The 25,075-nt window shown below is 45.4% G+C and overlaps 1 protein-coding gene across 10 annotated transcripts in view; it reads right to left on the bottom strand.

Annotated features, from left to right (window-relative positions):
- HHAT (hedgehog acyltransferase) overlaps positions 1-25,075 on the bottom strand; it is a 353,352-nt gene that overhangs the window by 88,126 nt on the left and 240,151 nt on the right. For all 10 annotated transcript variants that reach the window (XM_043485093.1, XM_043485098.1, XM_043485097.1 and 7 more), the window contains one exon: positions 10,315-10,516. In XM_043485093.1, coding sequence (XP_043341028.1) covers positions 10,315-10,516 — 202 coding nt within the window. The remainder of the gene's footprint in view (positions 1-10,314; positions 10,517-25,075) is intronic.

The raw sequence follows: 25,075 nt of genomic DNA, 5'->3' as shown, positions 1-25,075 counted from the left end.
CATATGCACATATAAAAATGCACTGTGTGTGTGTGTGTGTGTATATATATATATGCTATATACAGTCACAACATATACCCAACATACATTATACATAATATATAAATATACATTGTAAATAAATATACATTATAAAATACATTGTGCTAAGTATGTACATATTATTTAGGGGAGAAGGGGCTATGTTACCCCTCCACTGATAGTAGGAACACTGGAAACTCAAGCTCTGCCACCTTCAGTCAGTAATTTGGATTTTCTCGGAGGAAAGAGAGACCCAGATTCAGAAAGACATATCCAACACTTCAGCATGTACATAGTAAGATTGTGCTTCTTCCTAAGTCCATCCCTAGAAAACTGCCAGGCACTACACTGAGGTCAGAGTGGAGTGAAAGTGGCTCAGTCGCGTCCAACTCTCTGTGACCCCGTGGACTATACAGCCCATGGAACTCCCCAGGCCAGAACACTGGAGTGGGAAGCCACTCCCTTCTCCAGGGGATCTTCCCAACCCGGAGATCAAACCCAAGTCTCCCGCATTGCAGGCAGATTCTTTACAGGCTGAGCCACAGGGAAGCCCAAGGATCCTGGAGTAGGTAGCCTGTCCCTTCCCCAGCAGATCTTCCTGACCCAGGGGTTAAACCGGGGTCCCCTGTAATGCAGGCGGATTCTTTCACCAACTGAGCTGAGGGAAGCAAGCCTGGTTAGAGGGACCACTTATCTGTGCTGCAGAAGCAGAAATCAAGGTCTCTCAGGTGAAGAATCTCATCCCACAAGCCAGCTAGACAAGCCTGTTTCAACTACTTCCATTCAAGCCACGGATCTCATCTTTGGCTCAGTACTCTTTCCCAAGGCTACAATTCCCCAGGGTAAGGGTTTATGCTGCGCACGTAAGAGGGGAGAATAGACAAGAGTCCCAGGGCAGCAGCAACGATGAGACAGCAGCCGCTGCCCAGCTCAAGCCTCAACTGGGAGGGACAGGGAAGGCAGCAGAGACCCCAGAGCCGGCCAGACCCCAGGGTCTGAATGCCTGAAGTCTGACTCTCTTCTGTCAGGGAGCGGACTCGGTCATGGGAAGTTGGAGAGAACCTTTAAAAGTGCTTTTGTCTTTCTAAACATGTTTGAACTCACAGGTGGAATGATTTGCAGAATTCTCCCACTCAGAGCAAGAGGGGTTAAAGCATGGGTTTATATTCCCCCAGAGAAGAAAATGTACAGCAGGGAATGAATGGCGCAGCATTCCCCGCGTCGTTAATGATCCTTCGGGGTGGGAGACAATGAGGGGGGTGCTAACATGCCGTCATCCACCAGGGAACACACTGTTCACAACAATGGGCACTGCTTTTTCCAGACCTAGGGGTCCTGGTGAGGGCAGGCAAGCTGAGACAACAGGCTAATTGGACGTGTGGGATCAATATGTTAACTTAATGCTCTCCTGTTTGGTTAAGCAGCTTGCATTTCTGTCTTTTTAATTCTGGCATTCAGATTTCTTTAGAGTGGGGACCACTTGGCCTCTCTAACCTCTTTTCCTCCATTCTTCCCGGTGACAGTCCCTCGACTGTCAAGGCAGTGTCCTCACCTGAACACAGCCTGCCCACGCCTGACGTCGGGTTGTGTGTGCTATTCCCGGGGCCTCGAGCCTGTCTTCTCTCTACTGACCTATCCAAATCGCATCTTACATCTTTAGAGTCCTGCTCAAGCTCCAGCTCTTTAAATAAACCTTCCTAAAAGCCTGGCTCACTCTGCCACCACAGGAACATCAGCTGCCTCCAGGACTCAGTCTGGTCTCTCTGCACATAATGTCTTAATACTGGTCCTCAGCTGGTTTGCATGCATCTTGCCCCTGCAAATCACTAACTCACAGGGATGGGGAGAACGACTCACTGCTCTTTCCTTTTACTGTTAGCACTCTGACATGGAGCCAGAACCATTCTTTAACCTCACCTAATTTTGCCCCCTAATAGCATCAACACCGTGGACCACTCCACTCCCTCTCTGAAATACCTTCTTTTTCTTCATCTCTATGAGATCATCCTCTGTATTTCCCTCCCACCTCCTGGCCCCTCTTTCTCCATCTAACTTATAAATGTTGGTGTCCTTGGTTCATTTCTAGGCAGTTACCTTTTCTTCTCTTTATGCACTCTTTCTCTTTAGAGAGTCTCAGACATTTCCATGGCTCCAAAATATAAGCCACGTGCTCCCAAACATCCATCTCTAGCTCAGACCTTTCTTCTGCACAATGCCTGGAAGCACAGACCAATCAGCATTTTATGGTGTCTCTACATACAAGTCCATTTTTTATATATATAAATCACTTAGCTCCTCATAGAGAAAACGTTTTTCTCATTCCATGGTTTCATTGTCTCTTTAATCCAAAGTAGCTACTGCAAAGATGACCATCCTGTCAAGAGACCAGGCAGATACCTTGTTCATGAGAGGGTGGAATTGACTGATAATAGACTCTACCACTATATATTGATAGACCAGTGCACTGTATGCATTGAAGCACTGAAAGAATATGCAAAGAAAAGGCGGGGGGGACATGTCTTTCACTAGGAAGAGTTCTCCAGCTGCAATGTGTCTCCCACAAAGGGTGCTGAAGTTTCTTCCTAGATGAGCAACAAGGTTGGCTCGGCCTAAATGGGCTCAGTCTAAGAAGGGTTATGGTCTGAAGAAAAGTGATTATTGACAGTTAGCACTTGATCTTTGTTGAAATGGATCCACGTGGAGGACGAACAGAAGATCATGAGTCATTGTCCAACAGAATAACTCTTCTCAGACCAGTTTACTTTGTAGTTCTTCAGTGAGTTAGCTGGGGCTGTGATTACTGACTTCCAGTGAAAAAGTTTTCTAACCAAGACAACTGCCAGTTGAGGAGTTGGGAAACCACTGGGTGGATCATGTCAATAGTTTTATAATCTATTATCCTCTCAAGCTGACTGATCTCTCAATTTCCTCTTCAAAATCAAACTGATCAATACAGCTGATAAACTGAAATGGACATCACCACAGAGCTTTGCGGTCTTTCTGACACACCAAAGCATCAGGTCCCTCCGAGAACCATGAGACTGACCCTCCATGACTTTCACTGGAGGCACGTTTTCTTAATTAAGTATATACATAGATATTTTACTGCTTCAGGAAGAACATCACTCAGTTAGCAGGATGCTCTTGGGGCAAAGAAGAAGGGACAAGGGCTGGGGGAGGAGGACATATTTAAATCATTCAGTGAAATGGAAATCAGAGGTGGGATGGGTGAGCAGCTTGGGATGTAGATTCTCCTTTGTGTAGGAATGACTAACAAGCAGCCTGAAAGTGTCTTCTTTCAAAGCAGATATCAAATCGAGAATTGGCGAGTAGTGTCTCTACTGATGCTTCAAAACGCTTCCATTTATTAAAAGATTTCCATGCTGAACACAAATTCTAGTTCCCTGGGAGAGTACTTACACAGAGAAAAAGCGTGTTGCTTTAGCAGTAACTCCTCTTCATCCACCCTGCTTGGTGCTTTGTCAAAATGCCTTTTGTCAGCTTCCTACAGCTCTGGGTCTCAGTGAGTCACAGCCAATAATCCCCCTCTCTCATGAAGCAGCAGGGTACCAGGAAGGTTAATTGCTCCCTACCCCTTTCTCTCTCTCTCTCTCTCTCACACACACATATATAAAGAACATTAAAATAGCGTTTTACCATCACTAGACCAATTAGTATTTATCCTGCTACAAAACAAAATAATCTCCCTGTATAATGTTCAATAAGCCTCAGTCTTAGTGAGTTCTTCCAGTATTCAATCTATATTCTTCAAGCTGCTGCATAAACTTATTTCCTCTTACAAGTCCCTCAGTAAAGTCAGAAAATATATTCACTCCTTCATTCATTCAGCAAGTATATACTGAATGTTTACACTGTGCCAGGCATCGTGATATGTGTCAAGGATATGATGCCAAGCAGGGCCCTGCGGGGCCCCTGGGCATGGAAGCCTTTTCGTCCTCCTTTGCCTGAAGGTAAGACTCTAGCCTCCCTGACGTTCTCTGAGTTCCAACAGGTAGAACAGTTGCTAACCAAAGGAGAAGCAGCAATAAAACCACCTTAGGTAAGATTAAAGGGACCAGAAAGGGTCATCAAGATGAGGAGACAGAGCACTTAAGACCCTTTGTTGCTGTTCAGTCACTAAATTGTGTCTGACTCTTTGCAACCCCGTGAATTATAGCATGCAGGCTTCCCTGTCCTTCAGTAATTCCCGGAGTTTGCTCAGATTCATGTCCATTGAGTCAGTGATGCCATCCAATTATCTCATCTTCTGTCATCCCTTTCTCCTGACTTCAGTCTTTCCCAGCATCAGGGTCTTTTCCAGTGAGTCGGCTCTTCGCATCAGGTGGCTAAAGTACTGGAGTTTCAGCATCAGTCCTTCCAGTGAATACTCAGGACTGATTTCCTTTAGGATGGACTGGTTTGATCTCCTTGCTGTCCAAGGAACTCTCAAGAATCTTCTCCAACACCACAGTTCGAAAGCATCAATTCTTCGGCACTTAGCTTTCTTTATGGTCCAACTTTTGCATCCATACATGACTACTGGAAAAACCAGTTTTGACTATACAGACCTTTGAAAGCAAAGTGATATCTCTGCTTTTTAATATGCTGTCTAGGTTTGTCATAGCTTTTCTTCCAAGGAGCAAGCATCTTTTAATTTCATGCCTGCAGTCACCATCCGTAGTGATTTTAGAGACCAAGAAAATAAAATCTGTCACTGTTTCCACTTTTCCCCCATCTACTTTCCATGACACTTAAATCTAGTCAGCAATGCCATCCTTTTGAAACTTTGCAGAAGAAGGGGTGAAGACTGTTATTGCCTTGATCCTTACCACATACCCCTGTCTGAGGATATAACCTCTCCCAACTCACCAAGGAGGGGGGGACACAATTCTTGAAGAGCTAGCCTACTGTGTTCCCCCTTTGCCTGGCAAAGTAATAAAGCCACTCTTTCCTTCTCCTCCATAACTCTGTCTCTGGATTTCTGTTTGACATTGGTGCTCAGAGAGCCAAGATTTTTTGGCAACAGATACAGATTTCTGATGTCATGAGGCTTGCCATTCAGAGACAGAGAGATAAGGATTAAACAAGCTATTGTATAAAGAACATTTCATTGTAACTGTGATAAGTACAACTGAAGAGACCACATATAAGCTGCCCCAAAGGGGTTACCAGTCGGGACCTGATTGACTCAGGAGGACCAGTAAACGGTACCCAAGCCAGCTGTCGTTCAAGCTGAAGTCAGGAGGATGAAAAGGAGGGAAAGAAACAAGAGCATCCTGGAGATGGAAGAGCCTGTGCCAGGGAGCTGGGGCTGGAGGGACCAGGTGTGAAAATGAACAGAAGGAGGAACAGAGCGTGACAGGAGAGAGCCAGAGAGGATGCAGAGAGGTAGCAAGACTAGGATCAAGGTCTTACAGGTCATCTTCGATATTGGGGACTGAGTCCCAAGAAAATGGGATGCCTCTAGAGATTTTTAAGGACAACAACATGGTTAGGCATTTATTTATTTATTTATTTATCTAGAGGCTAATTTGTTAGTTTTTTTTATTGAGAAGCATCACTCAGCACTGTGAGGATAACGAACTGAAGAAGCCAAAAGTGGAAGCAGGGAGACCAGTTCACAGTTATTTGGTAGACTGGGCAAGGAATGGTAACAGTGGGGTTAGGATGACTCATTGGAGATGGAAACAGTTTTTAGAAATTAAGACCTACCTAGGAGGTAGAACATACAGCACATACAGGTAGGACTTTGAGAGAGGAAATACAAAGGACAATTTGATGGGCTTGGCGAGCAAGATGACCGTGGCTTCTGCAGAAGTAGAGAATGCTGGAGGGAGAGGAGCTATCTGGAATTATTGGGGAACAGGTGGTTCACCAAGTCAGTACTACACATGCTAAGTCTGAGATACCTGTGAGATGTTCAAGGGGAGAGAGGTTTGGTAGCCAGCTGGATATAAGAGGCATCCCATCACTAATAAAAACCTTCCTAAATTACAGCAGAGTCAAACACTATATTCTTCTGCTATTTTTTTTTCTAGAAAAGGGATACATTCTAGAACTATACCACCCCAAACGGAAACCACTAGCCATGTGGGGGCTACTTAGATTCAAATTAATTAAATAAATTTAAAACTTAGTTTCTCAGTGATGATAGCCACACTTCAAGTACTCAATGTGGCTCATGACTACTTGGATCGGACAACACAATGGACATTTCCATTCCTGCATAAAGTTCAAGAGGTGGGGGGGGGGGGTGCGTCCTGCCTGGAATGTCAAAGGGCTTCCGATTTTCAACACTCAGCTCTGACTCAGTGTTCAACTGTCACCAAGAAATAAAATCCCACTCCAGGGAATTCCCTGGTGGTCCAGTAGTTAGGACTCTGTGCTCTCACTGCCAAGGGCCTGGGTTGATCCCTGAGGGAATTAAGATCCCACAAGCCACTCAGCATGGCAAAAAAAAAAAAAAATATATATATATATATATATATATATATGTCTACTATCTCTTGTGCCCCAGGCAAAGCTTTGAGGTTAAAGAAGAAGACACAAAAACAGAAGGGATGATAATCCTTGTTATTCACATATTTTTCATTCCATCACTTAAAAAAAAAAAAACAACAGATGAAGGATGAATGCCATGGGGAGAGTGTATAAGGGCCATGGGGAGTGAGCTCCCATTGTAAAAATACTGTCAGATCATCGGGAAGATTAAAATCAAATGAAATTAAGTGCCAAGGAGGCATTAAGTCTTTATTTGGACTGTGGTCCCCCAAATGGTAAATGTATAGCCACTATTTTATAACAACTGTTAAGTGAAGTATGACCATTAAAAACCGTAAATCACTATGTTGTACTTAGTGCACCTGTAACTTATATAATGTTGTACAGCAATTATATCTCAATAAAGAGAAGAAAGGGAAATGGATTCATGAAAAGAGCGAGAAGGAGGCGACCCAAGTATGGAAACAGTTTATTCAGAAGGCTATGTACATCTGGAATGGCAGCCGTGTTTTTCGGGAGGAAAACTGCATCTGTGCTCAACTGTCTAAGAAACAGAGCAACGGAGGAAAATTCCTTGAGTGGACAGGTGGAGAAAGAACTAAAGAACAACCCCAGTTTGGAAGCCTTAAGTGTGTACTGACATACTGCAATGAACTCAGACACACAACTAACCATACAGAACACAAATAATAACGGGGCCTTGACCTTGAACTTAAGGAAGTCCTGAGTCTAAATAGCCGTAAGTAATCACCAGGCTGTCAAGAGGCAAGACATGTGCTAAAAACAGGTTTTACAAAATGTGTCCTTGCTCAATAAATATGTAAACTAAATACCACATCTGCAATATACAAGACATAATATCTCACCAAAAAAAATTTTGCATGTTCAAAAATTACTATACACCTCAGTACTTGAACTGTGGGCAGAAGCTCAAATGAGGTGAACACGTGAAGGTCCTGGAATGGGCTGTGATGTGGCAGAGCAGACATTCAAGGGCTTCACCCTGTGAGCAAGTCTTTTTACTGCTTTCCTCCATGTTTAGCCAAAACTAATAAGCCATGAGGCTTTCCCTGGTGGCTCAGGTGGTAAAGAATCTGCCTGCAATGAACGAGACCTGGGTTCAATCCCTGGGTCGGGAAGACCCCTGGAGAAGGGAATGGCTACCCACTCCAGTATTCTTGCCTGGAGAATCCCATGGACAGTGAGAGGAGCCTGGCAGACTACAGCCCATGGGGCTGCAAAGAGTTGGACACGACTGAGCAACGAACATTTTTTTTTCTAATATGTCATAGGTTACATCGCATAGTTTGGGTTACTCTTTTAATATTTTAGATTCTTTAGATTTATTAGTAATATAATCCATGGCTCAAAGTCCACAGAACTCTTAAGTTCAAGGTTAATGTCAGATCCTTTATGGAGGGTACATGGAAATGTGTTACAGGGCTTCAATCTGGGCTGAAAAGAATTTTCTGGTCTTCATGGCTGATGCGGTTCCCGCTTTGGGGAAGACTACTCAGATTTGAAGGGTGAAGTGTCTAACCTTTATTATACTACTTTTTATGGTTTTTCTTTGTGTTACAAAGCCCTGACTCTCAATGAAATTCCACTTTCTATTGGAATTCACTGACATTTCTTTCCCGCTGGTTGCTGGGTACTAGAACTGAATAAAATATTTATCTTTAAACATATATGAACATACTTAAATTCCTTTAGGAGTGATATTTTTGCTATGTGCTTTGATTCAGTTTTTATTGAAATCTAAATCCCTTGGACAGAGGAGCCTGGTGGGCTACAATCCATGGGGTCGCAGAGTCAGACATGAGTGAGCATGCACATACACACACAAAGCTATCTTTACAGAAAAACACTCAAATGTATTCTATTTTGGTGATGTTGACTTTTTGAAATATATTTGCTTTAGCTGCAAATACTGGGGTAGTTTACTTACATTAATCATTTCTGAGTAAATTTTTTGTGTTTTACTGCCTGCCATCAACACTGATAATAGCATATTTCTTTTTAGCTACTTTTTTCAGAGTTATCGGAATATAACTGCATATTCAGAATTGATGATTCCTGTAAGATTCTAATACATCCTTTGCCACATTTACATGGCAAAACATTTGCTCATACTTTTAAATCACCTAAATATGTGTGTAAAGAAAAATGCTTAATTTCCCAAGTTATTTTCCTAAAGGGTGTGAATGTGTCTTAAATCCTTAGCTGCTTTTTATGCTGCTAAAACCTATCAAAATAGCACAGATTAAAAATACCAGTACTACTCAGGATTGGCAAGGGCATTCTCAGGCACTGTTGGTAGGAATGCAAATGGGCAATTAAGATATGTCTACTGGGCAGTTAAGAAACAGGTAAGCAGTAGGCATGCAAACTTCAAAAGTTAAGAAAAATCTTTAACTTAGAAATGTTAAACATTCAAGAATTCACCCTTGTTATGATAGTCATCTCAACGCAACTGCTAACTGCAAAAAAAAAAAAATGGAATAATATGTTAATAATAGGAGACTGAAAAAAAAAATAATAATAATAGGAGACTGATTAAAAGAATTATGGTATATCCACATAATGGAATTCTGTAATGCCATTAAAAAGGGTTGTTAGAAATGTATTTGATGACATAGAAAGGGGTCCTGATACAACTATATCTCTAGTATAATGGTATGTTTTAAATGTTATATGTGTGCGTGTGTAGAGAGAGGAGAGAAAAAATTTAGAAGACAGGGTGACTTCCCTGGTGGTCCGGAATCCACCTCGCTACTGATGAGCCTATTTGCAGGGCAGGAATGGAGACGCAGCACAGAGAGCAGACTTACGGACACGGTGGGGGCGGGGGTAGGAAGGAGAGGATGGGACAGATGGAGACGGAATAGCATGGAAACAGACACTAACATCTGTAAGATGGACAGCCAGCGGGGTTTGCTGGACGACTCAGGGAGCTCAAACCGGGGCTCTGGGACAACCCAGAGGGGCGGGATGGGGTGGGAGGCGGGAGGGAGGCTCAGCAGGGAAGGGACATACGTACACCTGTGGCTGATCCGTGTTGACGTATGGCAGAAACCAGCACAATATCGTAACTACCCTTCAATGAAAAATAAAAGAAAGAAAGAAAGAAGAATCCACTTTGCAACGCAGGGGACATGGGTTTGATCCCTGGTCCAGGAATTAAGATCCCTCATGGGTCGGGCAACTGAGCCTGTGCCCAAGAGAGCAGCCCTCCACTCGCCACAACCAGAGAAAGTCCACACACAGCAAAGACACACAGCAATCAAGAATACATTAACTCAAAAGTTTTGTTCAAAAAAATAATTTAGAAGGGACTTATGAGTGATTTCTCTTGAGGAGACATCTTCCTTATACTCATTTGAATTTTCTAATTCTCGTATAATAAATATGTATTATTTTATAGTTACAGCCAGTGAACCAGTGAGGTTGCTCAGTCGTGTCCGACTCTTTGCAATCCATGGACTGTAGCCCACCAGGCTCCTCTCCATCCATGGAATTCTCCAGGCAAGAGTACTGGAGTGGGCTGTCATTTCCTTCTCCAGGGGATCTTCCTGACCCAGGGATCAAACCGAGGTCTCCCGCATTGCAGGCAGACACTTTATCATCTGAGCCACCACCTCTTGTTCAGCTGTCCTACCTCCGGGAACACACTGGATGTTGAGCCAATCCGGCAGAAATGGCCCACGATGCGGGTACATGTGATGACCGCCCCCCCCCCAAATCCAGTCCGCCCAGCTTGGCTCCCTGCCGCACAAGCCAGGACCTGCTCACCAAGCTGTGCTGGACGTGCGGCCTCTGCACCAGCTTCTGGACGCCGTTCTCCACGGTGACCCCCAGCCAGTTGAGGGTGGCCCAGCACCACAGGTAGTCATTGCCGCCGTGCCAGAAGCTCACAAACGCGAACGTCATCGCGGTGGAGAAGAGGGCCCCCAGCAGGCCATGCTGGGACCCGCCCGCGGGGATGTACACGTACCTGGAGAAAGAAGAGGCCGTGAGGAGCGCTGCGGAGCGCCAGCCCCCAACACCACCTGCTCCCGGGCCCGATTCTCCTGCCGCACGTCGCTATTCACCATCGGCAGACCTTTCCCCACGTCCAGGAGGCCACAGAGCACTCCCTGAATGCTCCATCACACCAGGAGGTGGCAGACACAGAAGGCTCTGGGAGATTCCCAGGTGGCGCCAGAGGTAAAGAACCCACCTGCCAATGCAGGGAGATGTAAGAGACACAGGTTCGATTCCTGGGCCGGGAAGATCCCCTGGAGGAGGGCATGGCAACCCACTCCAGTATTCTTCCCTGGAGAATCCCCACGGACAGAGGAGCCTGGTGGGCTACAGTCCATCGGACACCACTGAAGTGACTTAGCACACACTGACAGGTTTTAGGTTAAACGAACGCACAGGCTAAAGAGCACTCATCACTAGAGCAAAATCGCACTTAGAGGAGGCAGGGTGGGGAGCACTGAATTTAATCTCTGAAAGGGATGCGCCTCACCCTAGAAGCCTAATCACAGAATGGCAATTAAGCTTCTGGTGACAATGGGAATAGGCTTCCCCGGTGGCTCAGACAGTAAAGAATTCACCCTCAATGTGGGAGACCTGGGTTCGATCCCTGGGTCAGGAAGATCCCCCTGGAAAAGGGAAGGGCAACCCGCTCCAGTATTCTTGCCTGGAGAATTCCATGGACAGAGGTGCTTGGCAGGCTACAGTCCATGGGGTCGCAGAGAGTCAGACATAACTAGGCAACTAATACTTCACTTACAGTGGGGATACCAGCCTTCACGGTAGGTATGTATTTTACAGCTCAGACTATCAAATTTCGGGTAAACCCAGTGTTTAAACACAATTGCTGAGTGCAGGCCCTTAAACGGCAGGATGGCTTCTGCAGAAGAGGGATGCCAAGGCTGGATCCTCCAGCTTTCCAGGCAAGTTGCCCAGAAGTAGTGACAAATTCACAAGTGAGGAGAAGAGCTCTGTGCTCACAGGGCAGCCAAATTATCACCCAAGAGGCAGAGCCCACCTTGGGTAAGTTCTCTACTGCTGAGACAGCTGTCTGACCACATACAAGCAGAACCATGTTCTTCAATCAGTATTTTCCTGCTAGAGCTGGACAAAACTCACATTGTGTTGTCAGGATCTGGAGAGCTAGAAAAACACCCTCCTTGCAGTGGTCTCTTTAAAAAGCCTATGGGTCTCTGTTTATCGATGTCAGTGCTTCTTTGTCCAACCTTATTCCATAAAGGAAGGAAGAGGAAATGATCATTTCCTAAACACACTATGTGCCCCAAGTATGGCACTAGGCACTTACATGTATCACTTGACCTGATTCTTTGAAATACCACATGCTGTTCTAGCATGCCAACCCACTGAAAGGCTGTCCTATTTATTATTTTAGTATTTTATTGGAAATGCTGTTTTGAAAATAATTCTTAAATAGAACACTTTCATAGGCAAGCCAAAAGATACAATATAAAAACCATTCCCCAGTCAATAAATACTTCTAAGGACTATGATGCCTTCGAACGGTGGTGCTGGAGAAGACTCTTGAGAGTCCCTTGGACTGCAAGGAGATCCACCCAATCCATCCTAAAGGAAATAAGTCCTGAACATTCATTGGGAGGACAGATGTTGAAGGGGAAGCTCCAATCCTTTGACCACCTGATACAAAGAGCCGACATTAGAAAAGACCCTGATGCTGGCAAAGATTAAAGGCATGAGGAGAAGGGGATGAAAGAGGATGAGATGGTTGAATGGCATCACTGACTCAATGGACATGAGTTTGAACAAGCTCCGGGAGATGGTGAAGGACAGGGAAGCCTGGCATGCTGCAGTCCGTGGGGTCGCAAAGAGTCGGACACACGACTGAGCGACTGAACAAGGACTATGTGACTATCAGTATTTTTAAATGTCCTCCTTCACTCTCAAAGGTGCTGCATGTTAGATGGTATATTATCTGATCAGCTTAGACAGCCCCACTTTTTGGGTGAGAAAAACTGGGGCTGAAAGAATAGAAAGAACCTAGATGCAAATATGCATCTCTGGCACCAGCATTAATGTTTTCCTTTGCACCCCTGGGCTTATTTTGAAAGCCCTCCTATCTTGCTTCTCAGTCTGAAACAAACCAGAAAGCATGTGAGCATGCACGCATTTCAGAAACAAGTGAAGCAAAGAAAATACTTTCTCTTGTGCAGAAACAAGACCATCTTGACAATCAAGTCAGCAAATACCCATCAAGCACTCACTACAGACTAAGGAATAATCCATCTCTGGCTGAGGATTTATTCAGGCCTCCAGAGAAGTCTCGGTATTATGAGACACACACAGACATAACAGGTTGCTCCTGCCCAAAGGACAGGTATAGCTGGTTGTGAAACGACAGCAAAGAAATTCTATCATTAAGCTGACGTGGGACTTGTTTGCTGTATCATATTGTACAAAGTAGACCAAGGGAGCTTAAGAGTACAGAAAAGAACAGGGTGAGTGGAAGCGAGCAGGGTATGAGAGGCTTAATGGTAAAGATCCCCACCTTGGCAAGGTCTAGAGAGAGAGCGAGTTTGGCCAGGAGAATCGGGAATGCTGCATCATGGACCAAGAAGGGCTGGACAATGAGTCAGAAAAGCCCGCTGACAGCCCCAGGCACAGGGGTTTTAACTGGCATTACGCTGCCCCCTAGAGGCTACTTGGTTTTTGTTGCAGAATACTCAACAGGCAAAAAAAAAATGGACCACAAACCTCTGCAGCCTCCAACTTGCAAAAAGATAATCACTGCTCCATCATGGCCCTCCATGAGGCTGCCCTTCACTTCATACAATCAGTTGTGTGTGTAAGAAGGTTGCACGTATAAAAAAAAATGGAGTGGTCAAACCAAGTTCAAAAAGATAAGGAGTAACTGCTATTTACAGAAACTCTGCAGATAATAGTTTTTATAAAACAAGTTTATTCCAATCCTAATACTCTTCTCACCCAACACTGGATTTATGTTGAGATTATTGTTGTATCTCGCTATATCAAAATGAGCTGTGCTGTGAGAGTTGGACTGTAAAGAAAACTGAGTGCCAAAGAATTGATGCTTTTGAACTGTGGTACTGGAGAAGACTCTTGAGAGTCCCTTGGACTGCAAGGAGAGCCAACCAGTCCATCCTAAAGGAGATCAGTCCTGAATATTCATTGGAAAGACTGATGCTGAAGCTCCAATACTTTGGCCACCTGATGCGAAGAACTGACTCACTTGAAAAGACCCTGATGTTGGGAAAGATTGAAGGCAGGAGGAGAAGGGGATGACAGAGGATAAGATGGTTGGATGGCATCACCGACTCAATGGAGATGGGCTTGAGTAAACTCCGGGAGTTGGCGATGGACAGGGAGCCCTGGCGTGCTGCGGTCCATGGGGTCGCAAAGAGTCGGACACGACTGAGCGACTGAACTGAACTGAATATATATTAGAAAACCTCAGTATAGGAAAAAACCTCTCCTTGTCCATCTACATCAATGGTCCTTAATATTAGATTCAACTCCAAAAAGAACATAATTCCAAGCTTGTGACGAGGAAGCATCTAGTCCCATAATTACATGCACAGCTATTTCAGGCATCTCTTGGCATCGTGGCTTTGCTACTTTCCTTCAAAAATGACAGCTGACAAAAATCTGAGAATTTCTTTTATTCCAGAATCTCACAAATGGCAGGTCTCCAACGATATGAGGTTGCTTGTTTTAAACCAGAAGAGGTTATGGTCTCCTGACTGGACAAAAAAAAAAAAAAACTCCCTTCCTCTCTCTTAATTTCTAGAAGGCAGTGGATACAGCAAGGAGGAGCATGAACCTGTTTCCTTTTACAAATCCCGCCAGGCTTGTGTCAGTTCCATGATTAATAAAAACAGAAACGTGTCCCTCTTCTAGAAAAGCAGCGGTGTGACCCCACTTACTGAGATCCGCTGCATGCTGAAACTGATTTCCCAGTGGAAGAAAGCATTCAGCACCACCTTCTCAGCAAAGCAAAAATAAAAAGATTTTTTTTTCCCCATCAGCGACTGTGGGAGCTTGAGTCTGCACAAGGCCTGCCCCCTGCCCCTGCCCATCTGGCTTCGTGGGGTCACTGCTTGCAGAGAACGTGGCCTGGGGTGATTGTCATCCAACTGTGCCACCTTCTTAATTTAAAACCATCTCACAGAATCAACGCAACATAGCAAAACCCCGCTCGGGAGGAGGAACTGATATAAAATGTAGACGTATTTACAGAGTCTACTCTCTACTGAATATCAGGTACTTTTATATATATTGTTTCTAACATTACAACAACTTCGTGAAGAACTAACGACCAGACCTATTTTATACAGAAGAGGTAAAATCTGAACCTAGAATGTTGTAGTTTTCAGAATCCCCCAGGTCTGTGTCCTATGAAGTTCTTTACCACAGTGAGAGCATTTTTTAGTCCTATGTTCCTCTTGTTCAACCACATCTGCAAAGTAGTCTCCACAGAAGCATCCACCGGTATTTTATTAACTGAAGAAACATCCTCTGTACAAAAAGCAATCTTACTAGGAAGAAAGGTGCTCATGAATTACAAAGGTGTTTATTTAGGCCAAGGAGGGTTTCTTCCCTGGTGGTTCCGACGGTAAAGAACCTGCCTGCAATGCAGGAGACCCCGGGTTCGATCCCTGGGTCAGGAAGATCCCCTGGTGAAGGGAATCGGACAGAGGAACCTGGTGGGTTACAGTCCAAGGGGTCCCAAAGAATTGGACACGACTAAGCGACTAACAGACCAAGGAGGTCTGGGCCAGAAAGCCACAGTTCAAGTTTTAAATAGACTAAATAGGAACTTCTCTGGTGGTCCAGCAGTTAGGAATCTGCCTGCCAGAGGAAGGAACAAGGGTTTGATCCCGCATGCCGAGGAGCAACTAAGCTCATGTACCACAACTATTGGGCCCACGTTCTAGAGCCTGCTCCACAACAAGAGAAACCACTGCAGTGAGAAGCCTGCACATCGCAACTAGAGAGGGGCGCCAGCTCACCACAAGACCCGGGGCAGCCAAAACACAAATAAAATTTTAAAAATAGACTGAACAGTTTCCTTCTGCCCCACAAGCAGAGATTGCACCTTATCCAGGCGGGCACTGTGCAGAAGTCTTCACTGTGTAATAAGCTGGGCGTAAGAGGTTGATACTTGGGGATTGTTCCTGACTAGCAGATGTATGCGAAGGGGAAACAAAATAGCTGTTTCCTTCATGATCACTAGGAAAAACTCAAGGATGTGTCTGACAGTTGGGACAGGGGTGGTGAGAATCCACATGGTAAAGACATTACTCTTAAAATCACAAGGCTTTGTCCCAGGACTTACCCAGCAGCTCCCTGGCTTGCCAAGTTATTGTCAAACCTGTGCCATGAACTCCAGACCCCAGCAAGATAAGGGGATGAGGCACCGAGGACACAGAAAAGCTTGGTTTTCACTGCCCTGCGGGCTGAGCCGACGTGGGCTTGCTGACTTCCCATCTTCAATTATCTATTTCTCGGCTGGGATGAGGCAGGCAGTGGCTGACACTCTATTCCAGCTCTGCTTTACCTTTCCACCCTATTTCCCACTAGTCCTGAGATCCTGAACAAATGGGGCTCTCACACTTCTGTGCCTCTGAGCACACCATTTTCACACCCTCCACCCTCTCTGGTTTCCCAATCCTCTGTAAAGTCTCTTTTAAATATTCTCAGTCTCTAACCCAGAGAACCAACTGTTTGTAGCACTGAATTGAACAGTTAATCCATCAGACGATGTCTCTTCTGTTATGATGGTCATTTCAACTAAACTGCAAACTTCGTTCAGGCAGTTTTAGATGTGTGTGAGTATATCCGTGCATGCCCACATGCACTGTTAGCTACCAGTCAACAGTATTTACATACCTAACACTGATTTTCATTACCTTTTCATAGTCTCCAATAGCTTTTCACATTTCTGATAGACTGTCACCACTGCCAGACACACAGTGAGCGATGAGCCAACACGGAAGGGTTAAAAGGACTTGCCCCCGTTACCGGCAGAGACTTCAGAAGACACCCATTTCTAAGGCACACAGACCCCCAAGGACCCTGCAAGTCTTACCACATTCTGTAATCCTCCTTCCCCCATTAAAGCCCCATTCACGCAGCCCCCAAAGCTGTTCCAACCTCAAGATATGTCAAAACTTACAAGGACTGGCCCTTTAAAGGCCAGAGCCTTCAGTATCTGGGGAGGGCAAGATGTGTGGCTGCGTTCCACTGGCAGTAAGGTGACCCCGCCTTTGCTTCACCTGGGTTCACCTGGGCTTCCCCCGAGTTCTGGATTAGAGTTCTCTGCAGAGGTGCCCGAAACCCAGCTCTCGGGGCAGTGGCTCCCGTGACCCGAGTCTGGCTCTAGCTTTGGCCTTGGCCTACGTCTGAGTTCTCCGTCAGTCAAAGCCTGTGATGATGACCCACCAGTCAAAGCCTCATCCTCTAGCTGGTGGACAAAGGGCTGGTGTTTAGTTTTCACAAAGCGAGCTATATACTTAGTATTAAAAGTTTTCAAAGAAAGGTACATGCAGAAAATATAATTCACTTTTATTATCTTTCTACCCAGTACATATCATAATGGAATTTTAATAAGTAAAAGCTAGCAAAACTGGAAAAGGAAAAAGTCTTCCCTAAAGACTCCACAAGGAACGCAGCTTGGCTACATCGTGATTATAGCCCTTTAGTATAGACCCATCTGAGACTTCTGACCTCCAGGGCTGCAAGAGAATAAATTTGTGTTGTTTAGAGCTGCTATCCCTGGAGAAGGGCATGGCAAGCCACTCCAGTGTTCTTGCCTGGAGAATCCCCATGGGCAGAGAAGCCTGGTGGGCTCCAGTCCATGGGGTCGCACAGGACACAACTGAGTGACTGAGCACACAGCAGTTGGTTAATAGGCAACTGCAAACCTTAACCTCTCCAGAAGGCTAAAAGAAAGGTCACTTTCAAAGCAGAGGGCACATTTGAGCTGAGCTAATTCCCAACATCCTTACTGAAAGATCAAAGTTCCATATGTAATTCTGAAAAACTTCCTATTTAAAAATGCTATGTCCCATTTTGCAACAGAATACTATGGAATTTATGAAACAGGGATTAAACTCCAGCTATATTTAGTCAGCACAGCGGTAAAGAATCCACATGCAAATGCAGGAGATGTGAGTTCGATCCCTGGGTTGGGAAGATCCCCTGGAAGAGGAAATGGCCACCCGTGCCAGTATTTTTGCCTGGAGAATCCTATAGACAGAGGAGCCTGGCAGTTACAATCCATGGGGTCGCATAGTCAGACATAACTGCATGACTGAGCACGAATGCATGAACATACTCAGTCTACATGTAAAGTTCTAGGTTCATCTCATTAGATGCCAACACCCTTAAAAAAAAAATTCACCTTTTCATTCCACAAAGCCAGTAACTCACTGGGTTGAAATACTGTGCTGATGAACCCAAGACTGTAACTTCCATCCTAGAGAAAGATTCAATTCTACCCTCATAAACCAAAACCCGAACTCTAGCTCCCCCAAAACTCTACCGTCCCCTCTGCAGAAGAGGCTGAAAGATCATGAAAGGCTCAGCCCCGCTGCCCTTACCCCACTAGACCACGCCCAAGCAGCAAAGCAGGGGACAAGCAGGAAGGCAGCGCTTGGTAGCTAGAGACGTGGCCTTGGTCCTGCTCGCCACTTACCAGTTCCTGTAACTGTGACGTTGTCGAGAAGCCTGCTTCGTTTAAGTCTGTACACTGAACACATACTGGGAGGGCTAAAATCTCCTTCAAGGATGAGCTGCTGTAAAGATCAGCTAATACAATACATGTGGGTAAGGAATCTGGAGATTGTAACACTCCTATCAATGGAAGTATGCACACTTGCATTCAGGAAAAAACAAGATGCCCATTATCATAATGATGAGCATCCCTATATTCTTCATAACCACAAGAAGACATCAAGACCCCTGGGCTTGCCTGCTCAGGAATGCTTTTCACTTAAAACCATTAGCCTGAAATACGCCTCCATTAGAACCAGGTCACTGAGTGCTAAGGGGATGAAGTTAGAAGGGAGGAAAATTTTTTCTCCTACTCTTCTAGGTTCTTTGGCTGGTGTAACAACAAGAGTGACATAAATCAGATTAATAAGAGAAAAACAAATTTAATTACATGTGTTGGGGAGTCCACAAGACAATGAGAGTCAAAGAATACCCTGAACTGAGGAATGGGATGGGGTCTGGGACTTCCAGGTGCAGGAAGGGAATTCACAGGAGGACCACAAGTGCAGACATTTGGCATTTAGAAGCTTACCCTGCCCTGCAGATGGTCTTTCAGATAAATACATTCTCTCTGGTAATAGCTCTTTTTCTGGTACAATCCACCTATCCACATTCTTTCAGATAGTTAAGTTAGAGGGAAAAGTTGTTCCTGAGTTAACCGGGTCTTGATTGCCTTTGGCTCAGAATAATCCACGTGCCAAAATGGCATCTTTGGGGGCGGGGACATATTCCATTTCCCTTCAAAGTTTATGGATTCAACATGCACACAGACCTGTTGATTAAGCTTAACCCAGAGGACAGTCAGCTGTTCTCCAAACCTGAAACTGGCTACAGATGAGCCTTGTAGAGGCTGTGCGGGCCGGTCAGAGTAAAGTAGCTTCTACTGCAACTTGGTCCATTATCAACATCTCACCTTCCAATCATCGTAGACCCTCCACTCTGGTCCCCTCTTATCTGCAGATACAAGAGTCAGATGACCAGGTCCTTTCCTTATAATGGGGGACTGCTGCGTGAGCAGCGCCAGAAAGTATCAATACTATGCAGGTTACTCATTCAACCCATTTAAAGCTGCCTACTAATGTTCCAGAAGGCTGTCCAGGTGGTGCACTGTTAAAAGAATCTGCCTGCCGAGGCAGATGGGGATTCGATCCCTGGGTCGGGAAGATCCCCGGGAGAAGGAGATGGCAACCCACTCCAGTATTCCTGCCTGGAGAATCCCATGGACAGAGGAGCCTGGCGGGCTACATACAGTCCATGGGGTTGCAAAGAGTCAGACGTGACCAACTAAGTGAGTGCTTACGCACTTACTAATGTTCCAAAAGGTTAGAGTCTCAGTGATGCATGAGTCTTCACAATACCACAGTCCTCACATTCAGAGACTGAAAAACCAAGCAAGTCTTTAAGACGCGATCCTTCAAAACGAGCTTCCAGTCACAGATGAGGGACGGGAAGGCCTGGGGGAGGGGAGCACAGAAGCGGAGCACTACTTGCCCCCTCAGGGCTGCTGACCCTCTTTGCTTGAGAGCACGCTGAAGTCTCAGCAGTCCCCAGGGCTCCCAGGCCCACGTCTATTTCGGGTTACAAATAAACACCATATAAAACAGATTCTTGGGAGGTTTGAGCAGAGGAGAGGGAGCAGGAGCCTGTTCTCTTTAGTGCTGTGGAGCTGAGTCTCATCGCTAATAAAAAGGTCCTCAAAGCCTCAGTTTAATAACCACCAAGATTTCCTGGCTGCCTGCCCGTCTTCCCACCTTCCTCCTGAGAGGATGCTGAAAGCAGCTATCAGATTAAAAGAGGGAGGGTACAAGGAGCCAGCGGTTTGGGTGGGGCAAACTCGGATGTCTGTAGGATGTAGGTATGTGTGTTTCCCTGTCTCACTGAGGGAGGGGGCTGAGAGGAGAGATCGAATCCTTCCCTGCTCCTAACCCACTTCTCAACCTTTGCTCCATCAGCAGATCCCAAACCCAGGGTCCACATTACCAATGTCTGAGGCACACGCCCCCTCTTATCAGCAACTGTACCGCGTCTCCCCAGGCCTCCTTTCTGATCCCTGCCTCTCACCCCCTCCCCTGCAGGTCCTAATATTCTCACTCGTTTATCACCGCGGTTAGGAAGAGGTTCACTATGAAACAAACGTGTACCACTCAAAAACGACTGTGCTGGTACAATGCCCTAGGGGTCTCCAGAAGGACGTGCTCTGAACACAAGTGCACTCAAGAAATGCCTGGCTGGAGGCTGAAGCGTTTCATTCTTCTTCTGGGTTTGTGGTGTGATGATTTTGAGACAGCCATGCCGGACAGGGCCCCATGGAGGCAGGCCCACAGTCTTGACAGGTGTGGACTCCACAGTGCCATGGTGACATGGTAGGTTGGCCAACCAGGCAAAGCAGAAGTGAACTGCTCAGGCAAAGGAGAGGCCAATTCTTTGTCCTCAGAAGCATCCAGTCTGACAAAGAGGTCCTGCTTACCGTGGATTCCCACTGCATCAGCCCTAAATTAAATCTCATCAGCCTGGCTTTGTAAACATCATTCTCTAGCTGACTCCCTCCTATGCCATCAAACTCTATCTTATGAGTCTCCAAAATAGATTCTCCACTCCAATTAGAGAACTTCATTCTTTCACACATCTGGGCCCCACAATCATGCCAGTCCACCCCTCAATCAGACAAGATCTCTGGCTGTTCTTTTCACCATCTGATCTTTCTAAATGGGTTCAGCATTCACTTCAAGGAAAATCTCCCTAGCTGATCCTACTGAATGTGGGTGGCTGATGCTTCTTCATCTCTGCAAAATTCAGGTGTTCATCTCAGACTAAGTTATTTCTTTCAGATCAGTTGCTGTGCTATTTCTTACCAATTCTAAGCCGCTTCATCAGGTCTGAGAGTACGTGGGACTCCCCATATCGCAGTCAAGACATGGATCAGAGAATTGTAGCATTTCTCTCTTTATTTCCCCCCCGAGTCTAACCTAAACTCTGAACTCAGGAGGTGCTTAACAAACCCAGATCAACTGCCTTCTTTTCCTGTTCTTTTCCTCATCCTCCTCATTTCTCTGACTCATTCATTCCCTTCTTCTTTTCCTTGTCGCTCTCTATAAACAAAAGAGAACTCTCCAGCTTAAAAAGTGTGGCCTCAAGAGTAAACGTCATTGTTCACTGACTGCCTCCACCACTTTCTTCTCTAAAGTGCTGTGGGGGGTTGCAGGATGCTATTTACAAAGTCAGACTAAATCACAGACGCTAACCACAGGGGCCCCTAAGCAAGGGGACCAAGAGGTGGGACACACAACAACTTGAACTTCCCCAGGAAGTTGCTGGAACTACCCGGAAGAAAAAAGGGATTTAACCAAAGAGCAAAACTTCAGTGTGTTAAATGTTTTTAATATTAAAGCACCCAAATTGGGAGGTTTAAGGTTTGTGATATTAACTTTAAAAGCCTCAAATGAAACCCTGGACATGCTCATCGGTACTAGATGCGTGTGAGGGGAGGGCGTTCATGAGACCAACGGGAGTGTGGCTTTGGCTAGATCACTTGGTTTAACTTTGCCAACAAAATCGCTTCCTCTGCCACGAATATCACGTCCAAGTCCAGTGTGTATTTTGGCCACAAGAAAAGTAGTGAGGAGGTCACTGTTGGACATGAGTGAATGGGCGCACACACAAACATGCACACACTGCCTCAGAGCACAGAGGAGAGTGGAAGGTGGATGGGGAGGCCAGGGTCACAGATTTCAGTGAGGGTCTTTTTTCTAGGCCTTGATTTACAACTGGTAAAAGTCCCAGGGCTAGGGGACCCTTAGGGGTGAGGTACGTGTATTATAGTTTGAAGCATTTGGGACATAGGCACGAGTGTTCTTGAAGGGTTATGACCAATTACGACAGTGTGCTGTTTTGCTACTGTTCTCTGCTAAAACAGAAAGATCTGTCTTCTCTCATGGATTTTCAAGACGTAGAGCTCCTAAAACCGTAGCTTATGCTCTGAGATTCCTACTTCCCCACCCCTCTGCTGCCATGAAGCTAACTTAGTAATTAACGCAAAATGCACAGGGAGAGAGTTATCTGAAGGAAACCTGCAGTGAATCTGGACTCAAGGTGACAAATCCTTTCCTAAGAGAAAATTTCCACCACCACCCCCACCACCCCACAATGTATCTGCTTTGTCAATGCAAACCTATGCACTCTGAATTTTCTTAACAAGTAGCAGCCATTGGTAATAAAATGTTCAACAGAGGTGGCCATACATGGGATCCAATGCCTAGAAAGGGAGAGAAATAGGAGAAAATGCCAACAGGTCTACAGGTACCCCTATCAAAAACATTGCCACTGAAGACTGTTTCCAGGAGGAAGAAAAATAAAGGTCTCAGGAGCCGAAGTGCTGTTTTAAAAAGAATCAAAGAGAAATGGCTGCCGGTGGTAATAAAGAGGCTGCTCCCTCATGCTCCCTCACTGGACTGAAATCAGCACTCTGACAAATCAGCTTTGACAGAACTGTTTCAACCGCCTCTCATTTATCATGATTATGAGCCACCACCCCTTACCAGACATGATGTCTTTTAAGTCTGGCCACTGGGAGGGAAAACTGAGAACGCTTGAGTCTAGGCAGGAATGACAAGAAATCTGCAGCAGCATCCAGCAAAGCCACACCAGTGCAACACTTACGGAAACAAAGCAAGAATATCATCCCATGCCCGGGAAACTATGCCCCACAGGGATGTTCCCCTCAATGCAGCGAGAGCTGCCCGGAGGACGTCCAGACGATGCTGCTTATTCAAAAGACGCTATGGTAACTGAAGGAAGTCTTGAGTGCACACTGAGAGGTTAGGATTTTAAGAGCTGGCATCTTCCAGTCTAAGGATAACACCCAACATGTGTCACAAAATCCAGAGTCTTCTGTAGATTAAAAATGCCACCATTCACACAAAAAGTCCTAAGAAGTCCAAAGATGTCAGTCGTGGAACTGGATATTAACATGATCATCCATCCCCGGAAACAGTCACATCCCAAGCACTGGAGAAAGATGTAGACTGTCAGAATGGGATTTTGCTCCCCAGGCTCCTTCTCAAGTGGGGACCAACTAGTGAAAAGCACAGGGGATCAATCTGAGCTGTCTGAAAGACGAAAAGGAACACAGCTAATGGGGGAGCAGTAAGGAGATTCAGATGGGCTTCCAAAATGCATGCTCTTTTCAATGGATCAAAGTGGTTTCCCCATGATAACTATGGATATGAGGTATAAATAACCTGTAAGCATAACATTAAAAAGATAGATAGTATTTAATCTAATACTTCTTAACTATCTACTGAGTCCCTAATAGGTGTCAATCACTAGGTTCAGGGCGTCCTACAGTATTTCATTTGATTTAGACGTCACCTCTGCATTTTTTAGTGCCTTAGAGTCATTTCTGTGAACCTAAATTATCTTTACTGCTGCAAAGCATGACAGTTCTAGAAAAGCATCCAAATCACAACGAGATGACAAAAATCCCATGCACCCCTACTCAATAAATCTGCTCCCCTCTTGTTAGCACAAAGGACCCTGGAAACCGGAAGGATCTGAGAGGTCTGTGTATGGACCCCCAAACAATACCCACAACCAGAAACCATCCGCCTGCACCTCAACACTCTCAGTGACTGGGAAGTCATGGCTTTTTGAAACAGTCTTTTCCACCCTTTTAGGACAACTTAAGAGAGAGCGTGCTTCTCTATACTTCTCACTGTTGACCACGGTTCTCCTCTCGGAAGCAATATGGAACATGGGTACCCGGTCTTCAACCGGCAGTCTGTCACAACACCTGATGAAGGTTCTCATCTCTTTCCAAAGGCTTGGCTTTAGACACAACGTATGCTCAGTTTCTTTATTCATTCTTTTACACCCAGTTCCAAATTGTAGTTTCCCATTTTTGAGACAGTTTCCCAATTGTCTGTGTTCCCCCTGGGACTGTGATATCTGAAAAGACTGCATGGAATGACCTGAGTCATGAAGAACTTGGGTGGGAATACCACATTCTTTTTCTAACCATATATATTCATAGCATCAGCAAATATAATCTAAGTATTTACTATATTGGGCTTCCCAGGTGGTACGGTGGTAAAGAATCCAGCTGCAAGGCAGAGGACATGGGTTCCATCCCCGGGTTGGGAAGATCCCCTGGAAAAGGGAACAGCCACCCACTCTAGTATTCTGGCCTGGAGAATACCAGGGACAGTGGACCCTGGTGGGCTACACTCCATGCGATCATAAAAGAGTTAGACACAACTTAGTGAGTAAATAACACCACCAAAACTTACTATATTCCAGGTACTATGATTAGCAGAGGCGGCATTCAGGAATGCGCCCCAGAAAACTGCCCTCATAGAGCTTCCATCTAACCTACTGTAATGATGAAGCCCACTGTGACATTTACCCCAAGCCAGCCTTATCTCATACCAGTCTGAACCTACTATGTCTCTGAGAAAGTCACGACCATCATATAAGAGTGCCCTATTCTAACCACACACACTCTGATCTCTGCTGGTACCTATCCATTCATTCATCCACAGTTAAGAGATGTCCTTTCCATGACTGAGGCTAACTCTGCTCTTTGGTTCTATACCCTTCTGCCTCCCAGGGCACCATGCTCCATCAGTCACTCTGTATCCTTATCAGCTTAATGGACCTGCTTCTCTCCTTAGCACAAAGGCGTATTCCAATCCTTGGTATTTTATAAACACTTTTCTTTTACCCCACAACGTCTACTTCTTCACTTTTGATCCCAACTACTATTTTT

This window comes from Cervus canadensis, chromosome 13, assembly GCF_019320065.1.
Source record: "Cervus canadensis isolate Bull #8, Minnesota chromosome 13, ASM1932006v1, whole genome shotgun sequence".
Lineage (NCBI taxonomy): Eukaryota > Metazoa > Chordata > Mammalia > Artiodactyla > Cervidae > Cervus > Cervus canadensis.
This window is presented reverse-complemented; position numbering and strand designations above follow the sequence as displayed.